The following is a 9407-nucleotide window of genomic DNA, read 5'->3' as shown; positions in this document are numbered from 1 at the left end:
AGGAAAGCGGCCTCCTCTGAGGGTGGTCAGTGCAGAGAAGTCCCGCCATGATACAGGTCACGGGCAGGCAGAAGGCTGCTGCCCTGCAGAGGCTAGGTGGAAAGAAGCACCTGAATAGGCACAGGTGGGTAGAGAACGTCTGCCCCATGCTGGTGGAGAGACTTCTATCATGTCATATAATTATTTCTTTTATGTGTAGCCACATAAAAGATTTGATATCTTAGCAACTTTTAAGTAGTAATGTAGTATTGATGTCCACAATGATAGTATGGAATTTGATGATTTCTCCAGTCAGTACCAGACATTAGATTAAACGTCATCTAAAGCAACCCTAAGATCATACGAGAAAAGTCTTTCCAGAATTACTGTGAATTCCTGTGCTCATTTTCTCATGCTTTTCATTACAATTTGGGTTTAGCTCCCTTTTCATGCAGCCATGGAGCTTATTAGCCCTCTCTGTTTCTAAAAATGCCCACTTATGTCCAAAAATTTATAGTAAGCCTCTAGAAGTTACTGAGTGGCAGGGAGGCAGTGTCTTAGGACAAGTGAGTAATTTAACTTCATTCCTCCTTTCACTGACTCTCGGGCTGTTATCAGGAGTCCTAACTGGAACATAGTAAGTTTACAATGAATTTTGTTGGTTTTTCTCATCATATCCACAAAATGGCTTAGTATAGTTTAAATTTTTAAATGAGTTCCCTAGTGAATCCTTGAAAATAACTCATTGCCTCCACTTATTTTGAAAACTAAATGTCAAAAATGCTGAAGCAGGCTATGACAACATGTGTTGGTTTGAGACAATCTGCTTGGGCCCTAGTCAGTCAGACAAATGAAAAGTTAGAATTTAAAATAAAAAAAAAAATGCATCAATTAGGGCCCTCCCTGATGGCTCAGTGGTTTAAGATGCAGCACTGCAAGCTAGCTGCAGCCACTTCAGTGTGAGTTCTAGCCCCTGTCCCGGAGGTGACCCACATGGCTCAGCAAACCTCTCCTGACCCACCCACTGCTCCCCTCAGCAGTGTACTTTGTTGATTTGTCTGTTCTGCTCCCTACTCTGTCGCTAGTGAAGCCTCTCACCACCCCTGCACCTCTCACCAGTACCCCAGTTCTGTATGCATAAATAAATATTTTAAATAATGCATCAATTAAGCCCATAAACTTCTCTGCCTGCTCTTGTAAGAGGCATCGTAGATGGACAGCATAGTGGCTTTCTAAGAAACCTACCCCAAAGGTAAAGATTTGCCTCAAACTTCCCAAATTCTTTAATGACTTTTGTCTTGTCCATAGATTTATATATTAAACAGAATGAAACATGAATTGTTACTTGTGATAAACTGACTAGCATTTTGATCAAAGTCTTAGATAAATATATTGAATGCTTATTGATCAAACTTAGGAATGATACAAATCTGAAAGTGATAACTAATATTTTTTGATGAAAGGATATAGAATATCAGACCAAAATTAAAATTTTAATTAAAAAAGGAAATTTAGTAGGATACATATAAAAAATACAAATTACCCGGCCCTCCCTGGTGGAGCAGTGGGTTAAAGCACAGCACTGAGAAGCTAAAGCCACTTCCGCATGAGTTCAATTCCCACCTGCCCTGGAGGTGACCACATGGTGTGGCAGACCTCTCCTGACCCGCCCGCTGCTCCCCTCAGCAGTGTACTTCGTCGATCTGCCTGTTCTGTTCCCCACTCTGTCTCTGTTGAGGCCTCTCGCCGCCCCTGAGCCTCTGGCCTGTACCCCAGTTCTGTATGCAGAAATAAATAAATCTTAAAAAAAAATACAAATTACCCAACTGTAGGATAGGGATAAAGAAGACCTATGTTAATAACAGTTATTGTGAAATTTTGTGCTAAGCATTTACTGCTAAGAGAATTTACTGCTAAGTTAAATATAAAATAGAGTAGGCTCCTAATACTCTGCACTGACTAGACAAATATCTGTAATTTGTGTTCAGTTCTGGAAAGCACGTGTGGGAACTTGACATCTGAAAAGGTGTCAATTTTAGCCTAGCAAGATGTGGACAAATTTTTTTGACATGCCTCCTGTTGAGAGATGAATTAGAACAATTGGGGTCTTCCAAGAAAAGAAGAGAAGAGAAAAAACTTTTGGAGCTCTGAAGGATGCCTATGGATGCCTGAAATTCATCTGGATGGGAGAGAGAGCACTGATCAATTCTTTCTTGAGAAACTACAGGGAGGTAGATTTTAAATTTTTTAAAAAAAGATTTATTTATTTATTTATTTATGCATACAGAGCTGGGGTACAGGCCAGAGGTGTAGGGACCATGAAAGGATTCACCAGAGACAAAATGGGGAACAGAACAGGCTGACCGACGAAGTACACTGCTGAGAGGAGCAGTGGGCAGGTCAGGAGAGGTCTGTTGCACCATGTGGATCACCTCGGGGCAGGGATCGAACTCATACTGAAGTGGCTTTAGCTTCTTAGTGCTGTGCTTTAAAAAGCTATACCACCAGGGAGGGCCCAGATTTTAATTTTAACTGAACTTTAAAACAGAATTTTATAGCAGTTGTAGTTGCTCAGCAATAAAATAGGTTGTTTTGTAGCCTGGTGAGCTTTCTGTCACTCAGTGTGAAGGACTAGACTGAAATCCTAACTTGTGATGCTGGCATGCTGGTAAAGGGACTCTTGGGATGAGTAGGAAGGCATCTGATTTGCTCTCTGGGAACAAAAAAAGACATCTGATGAGAAAAACAAAAAAATCACTTCATGCCTCCCCAGGTTTTCAAATTTCAGCTGTATCTCTCTTGTACATGCTCATATGGCTTAGTAGTTAGGGAAGTCTGAAAATTTAGATCGCAATTCTTTATAAATCCCTTCCAAATCCAGATGTTGTCAAATTGCTTCACTTCTGATTACTGCCAGACAGGACTACCTCTTAATCTTCTGAGCCAGGATTTGTTTCATTATGAGGAAATTTAGTAAAGCACGGGTATATTCCCAATGCACATCTTTTAGCTTCTGTGTGACTTTTATTAGTGATATAAATGAAGAAGTAGTATACAAATGTATCTTCAAGACTAAAATGTTAGCAAACTTTTCTAATTTTTCAACAGAGATTGGATTTACATGCCCTCCACCTCTATCCTCGTTATCCCATACCCCTTTATGCTCTCATTACCTTTATTAAGACCCTTGACATTGAACATCTTCAAGTTTTCTCACAGGAGAAAGCCCCAGTTTGTTTGCTTGTTTGTTTTAAAAGATTTATTTATATTATATACAAGAACTGGGGTACATGCCAGAGGTGTGTGGAAGGTGAGAAGATACACCAGACACAGAGTGGGGAGCAAAATAGGCAGAATGATGGAAATACATTGCCTAGGGAGCAGCGGGTGGGTCAGGAGAGGTCTGCTATGCCGTGTGGGTCAGCTCCCTGGCTGGGCTGCTATAGCTTCATAGTTCTGAGCTTTAAACTTTTGAACTACCAGTTTTTTCTATCAGGATTTCTACAGTTGTATTTTAAAAGTGTATATATTGAGGACATATACATTTTTTTCAAGTTTTGGAATTGTTTCTAATTTTGGAATAGGACCTGGGGATTGGTAGCAATGGTCCTTATCGCATTTTTTTGGAAGCAACCTGAAAATATACAATACTCAGTTGTATATACTACATTAGGGTAATTGTGTGCCATTATACAGTAGTCACTTGGTCTAAGCAAATTAGCAGCTCTAGGAAAGTTTTAGTGGCTATTTTCTGACTGTGGCTTAGCTAAACGTTCTTAATCCAGAGCCTAGAATTTAGGCTGATTGTGTAAAAGATGGTAAGAAAGATCTTGACAAAGGCCATTTGTTGGTCTGGTTGAACATAGAAGCTGCAGAAGAGAGGTATACTAATTGGTGAAAAGGCTGTGTCTTTAGGAATGTGAGTACAAAACAAAACAGTTAGCTTGACATTCTAGAGTATCAGAAGTGATGAGTGCAAAAATCATTATTCAGTAGTGATCACCGAGAATTATAATTCTATTTTTGTCCTTGATTGTCTGCTTGCAGTGGGGACAGTTTCTTTAGTATATGGACTCCTGCGCTAGATAGGAAAACTATCTGCTTGTTTTAGTGGCCCACTTTTACTGACAAACACTTGTTTTAAGTTGTCATAATTGCTAAAGACTTTACTCTGGTTATACACACTTAATGCTTAAGCTTATATTCAGTGAGACATTATGAAATGCAGTAAGACTTTTTGCTTAACTTACATTTCATAATATATGCAGATTTTTACGTTGCTCTTTCTCTTTTATGTATTAAGTGTATTCTTGTACTGACAATAAGTATTTTTAAAAAAGGAATGTGTTGTCTCACCATCTCCCTTTTCCCTTTCCCTTTATCATTTCTAAATACAAGGGGATGCGCGTGCACACACACACACACACACACACACACACACTCCTGTCTTCAAGAATCGGTGCTATATTAGAGAAGGCTGAGCACTATATACTGTTTCCAGCATTCCACCATTTCTGCGGCTTCTTTCTTTGTGACCCCTACTCAGAAAGATGCTATACATATAAATGGAAAATGAAAAAAAGACTGTCTGACCTAGCACTCTTCAGTGGAATTTTCTGCAGCTATGACAATGATCTGTGCCTGTGATGTTTGAAACAGAAGCCAGTGGTCACATATGATATTGTGCACTTGAAATATGGCTAAGAGAACTAAAATGGAATTTTTAATTTTACTTTATTAATTAAAAAAAAAGTAAATTTGTGACTAATATAAACCACCATACAGGTTACCACAGAACCAGTAAAGAATTCATAGCATCAGAAAGAGTGATAAGTAAATTGCACTAATCAGGATAATTCACCATTCTAAATACCTCTTTTCTTCATTGAGTCCAAAGTAATGCAACATTATTTTTGATAGATGTTAAGATGATCATCAAAAAAGATGAGAAAAAAGCAACATCCATTTAAAGCATTTGTAATTAATAGCAGAAATAATTATCTTTTCAGTACTAGATACTTTACTAGATACTTTCCAGACATATAATCTATTGGTTTCATAAGCATTCTGTGTTAGAATATAAAATTTTCCATTTCATTTAAGAGAAGAAACCGAGGGACACCAATTTAAAATAATAAAACCACAACTAATAAGAGGTAGGCCCAAGTAGGGTTCTTTATTGATTTATCTCATGGTGAACATTTCCTTCATCATCTTTTAAGCACATTTACATATTTCCCTAGTCATCATTAGGAAGTAAGGTGGAGGTTTAAAACTTGAGCTGTGGTACCTACTGCCCAACTAGAATCCTGCCTTCTACTAACCGGCACCTGTGTGAAGCTGAACAACTTAGTAAAGACCTCTGAGCCTCAGTGTTCTTATTTTTTTTTTTTTAAAGATTTATTTATTTATTCATACAGAACTGGAGTACAGGCCGGAGATGCGGAGGGTGAGAGGATTCACCAGAGACAGAGTGGGGAGCAGAACAGGCAGATCGATGGAGTACACTGCTGAGGGGAGCAGCAGGCGGGTCAGGAGAGGTCTGCCACGCCATGTGGTCACCTCCAGGGCAGGCGGGAATCGAACTCATGAGGAAGTGGCTTTAGATTCTCAGTGCTGTGCTTTAACCCGCTGCGCCACCAGGGAGGGCCCAGTGTTCTTATTTTAATGTGGGAATAATAAAAGCTTCCACCTCATAGGGTTGTTGAGAAAGCCAATTAAGTTAGCAGTTCTTGACATGTTTTTGAATCATGTATTTACCATCGTCATCATTTTATTTTAGGATGTTGATTTAATGAGATATTAATAGATGAAATAGAGAAATGCTTTGGGTGTGCTTCCCTAGGAAAAAGAGAGCTAATAATTCAAATAGTTCAGTGAGAAACATCCTGCTGTTCTGTCTCTTTGGTGTCACCATCATTGGGATTACAAAGTTTCAAAGCCAGGGTACCTTGACAGTTTTCATATCTTTACTTTTCATGTTATCCTTATAGAAGTCTCCTTTGGTGTCTTTGATTGGTTCTGAATGCTGAACAGTGACAAATACTAACACAGCTGGAAAGAGCTGTAAGATTTGCTCTTCTGTCTTCCAGCAGGGAATTATTGCCATGGATACCAGTATCAGAGGAAGATGGGGAGCACACTCCACTTGCCTCTTGAGTGGTTTGACATCTGTTTCTGGCAAAGGCAATAATGTGTATGCCGCTAGCTCATATCAAGTAGGAGACTGATCCATACCTCTTGTTTTTTTACCACAGATGGCCTCGACCCAAGATGCCAGGTTTGGCCAAAAAGACTCATCTGATCAAAACTTTGACTATATGTTCAAATTGCTCATCATTGGCAATAGCAGTGTGGGGAAAACATCCTTTCTCTTCCGTTATGCTGATGACTCCTTTACATCTGCATTTGTCAGCACAGTTGGGATCGATTTCAAAGTAAAAACTGTATTCAAAAATGAAAAGAGAATCAAGCTTCAGATTTGGGTAAGTGATTTTGAACTGACAGTATTCTTCAGTCTAAGGCATGGAACATATAAGTGTGTAAGGGAAAAGCTTTCTGCCTTGTTCCGTCTTCCTGGGATTCAGAAGCCTCCATTTTTAGGCTCTCTAGGCTGTAGGGCATTCTGTTTCAAAGACAGTAGAGTGATGCTTCTTTAAATTATGGAAACTGACTTATAAGTTGTCTAGTGATGTTGTTTAAGAGTCATTAGAAGAAAAAAAATCTGAATATCCATTGTGTGGTGGTGGAAGACTCAACCAGATGTCTGGCTCTGACTTTTATGATCTCTATGACCTGAAGCTTGTCTCAATCCTTCTGAGCCATCCTTATAATATACAAAACTGGCAAAGTGGATCCAGACCTTTTGGTTCCAGAAAGCAACCTGCTGTAGGCATTTTAAAGAAGAAGGTAAACAATCAAATATAGAGAAAGCTTTAGTTCCTATATAAAGCCCCAGACATAAATTTTTTTTATTTGATCAGCTTCCACTGACCCAGACATAACTTTTAACATGATCTATTTATACTTCAGACTTTGTGTTCTCAGTTCTAAAGGTTATGTTTATCCACACAGTCAAACAAAACAACAAATGGAAATGAAATATTTATTTTAATAAGGTTTTCCCTGAGCCAAAGTTACCCCAATAACTTTCAGTTAACTTTCTGCCTCTTCCTATGCTCTGAAGAAGATCACCTGTTTCTTAACTAAATTATCTTGATAAATTTAAGAACATAACAAGTGAGAAACAGTAGAAAAATGTGTGTAGTAGGTTCAAGATAATATAATAGATGAAGTAACCAAAAATTTGGTTTACTATCAGAGAATTATATGAGTATAGATAGTTATTTAGAATTACATATATTCAGCTATTTAGATTTTCTTATATGTCTTATATATAGATGTGGGTGTGTACATGCATGTATTACAACCTATGGATAGAGTGGTAGATGATTTCTATAGTTACTTTTGTTTCCCTTTTCCTAATCATTTGCACCTCTGCCCTGAAACTAATTTGAGTCAGAAACATGCCTTTACCCAGGTGTGTTTTCTACTTCCTTCTGATACAGTTACTGTATCTCTATCATTTGGTGCTGGGACCAGGGCGGATCTATAAGACCAGTGATAAGCCTACTTCTTCAAATACAGAAAGTTGAAAGACAGGTTTCAAAGTGCAACACTTAAAAAAAAATGGCTCAATATTAAAATATAATAATACTTGAGTCCAGTAAACTGTATGATCTTTAAATTCCTTGAAGTTCTTAGTAATATTTAAAGATGAATTTGAGGGCTCGTGGGTGCAACTTCTATGTCTTCTGGATTTACTGCCTTGCCAGCACTTTGATGTGTTCATTGACCTGGAAGGTCTTTGAAAGTCATCATTTAATATTTTTATGGAACTTGCTTTAAATTGCCATGATTGACTAAATCATCAGATGTTGGTGATTTATTATTGAATCACCACTGGGTGCCCTTTCCCTCCCAATGAGGCTGAAAGTTCCAACCTCTGATAATACAATTTGTTCCTCTAGCAGCCAGTCCTAATCCTGAGGCTAAGTAGATACCTACCAGGAGTGATCAAACCTCATTACTGCAAACCCTGGTATATGTGAAAGGGCTTATTACAAATAACAAAAAAGTTTCTCCTCACCCTATGCCTCAGAAACCTCTAAGAGTTTTGGTAGTTCTGCATCAAGAATATGGAGGAAGACAGCATCATGGCTGCTTATGTATTTCAATGAAAGAGAAGGAAAATCTGGTTTCAGATTAATGGAAAGCATCATGAATTGATCCAGTGTACTATGTATTATTACCATTGCCATGATAGGCTGCAAGTAGTGATACGATTCTAATCATTCTATTAATTCTAAACTGTCACAAGCAGACCTGTATCCCCATCAAGAAATTAAGATAAGAGAGTTTAGTGTTTGACTTTATTTCAAAGTTAGACCCAGAGTTGAGCCTAAGGTACAGGTCTCCTTGCCTTCTTGGCTAGTCTGTTTGCTGTTGTACCAAGGTCACTCAAGGTAAGTGCTGTGTTATAAAAGTCCTGATAGATTTCATACCTGTTTGTCAGTGGAATCCACTGGGTATAGGAACATCACACTTGAGACCAGATATCAAGTCTTATTTCTAGGATACCAACAAGGAAATGACTGTGTTTTTCTACTTGATGCACATGCTTGCATATATGGGGGGTTTTCTTAGTCCATAAGCTGAATTACTGGATTTTCCACAGTCCACATTTAAATTAAGCAATTTAATGGTTATTAGAAACACTGATATTTCTTCCTGGACATATTATGTAATGCCTGTCTATGAAAGTTCATTTCATTACCTCCTTGGAATTACTTGTTTAAAGAAATATGGATGACTTGTATTTACTTAAATTTTTTGTTGTTCATTAGCATATAAGTTCCTTTACTAATTAACATTTTTGTTGCATTTTCATCTTATTATTACTTTTATGATCCTCAAGTCAAAGTTCTAAAAAAAAAAGATTCCAAGTATATATTAAAAATTAATGATTTTTTTCATTGTAATTGTAGGAAAACTACTTCATGGCTGGGGTCTAGAATGTTTTGTTTCATTTATAACTTAGTTTGGGAAAGGCTATATAGAGTGGATTTCTTCCCCCACCCAAAAAGACTGAAAAATAACATATGACCCATTTCTATGAGTATCATGTATAATTAATTTTCAGTATTGTATAATAACATTAGTACTTGCAGCAGTTTGCAAAGTTAGAGAGTGCTGAAAATAGTTGAAATAAGACTATGTAGATAGCCATTCTTGATGTGTGGTTTTTCTGAAGATGTAAATAAATCTCCATTTTCAGTTGAGTCTCCATTGTTTCAGTCCAAAATTCAAGGGAGACTGTAAATAATGGAAGCCTTAGCTTGAAAAGCCTGTCGTTTAATTAGAGAATA

At 37.7% G+C, this 9407-nt stretch overlaps 1 protein-coding gene across 1 annotated transcript in view; it reads left to right on the top strand.

Moving 5' to 3' along the window:
• RAB3C (RAB3C, member RAS oncogene family) overlaps positions 1-7634 on the top strand; it is a 20109-nt gene extending 12475 nt beyond the window's left edge. The window contains exons 2-3 of the mRNA XM_012721772.1: positions 6237-6464; positions 7548-7634. Of these exons, the coding sequence (XP_012577226.1) occupies positions 6237-6464; positions 7548-7634 (315 nt within the window). The remainder of the gene's footprint in view (positions 1-6236; positions 6465-7547) is intronic.
• The last annotated feature ends 1773 nt before the right edge of the window (positions 7635-9407 follow it).

Source organism: Condylura cristata, unplaced genomic scaffold (genome assembly GCF_000260355.1).
Source record: "Condylura cristata isolate star-nosed mole 26May11 unplaced genomic scaffold, ConCri1.0 scaffold00007, whole genome shotgun sequence".
Taxonomy (NCBI): domain Eukaryota; kingdom Metazoa; phylum Chordata; class Mammalia; order Eulipotyphla; family Talpidae; genus Condylura; species Condylura cristata.
The sequence above is the reverse complement of the archived record's forward strand: the minus strand, read 5'-3'. Positions and strand labels throughout refer to the sequence as shown.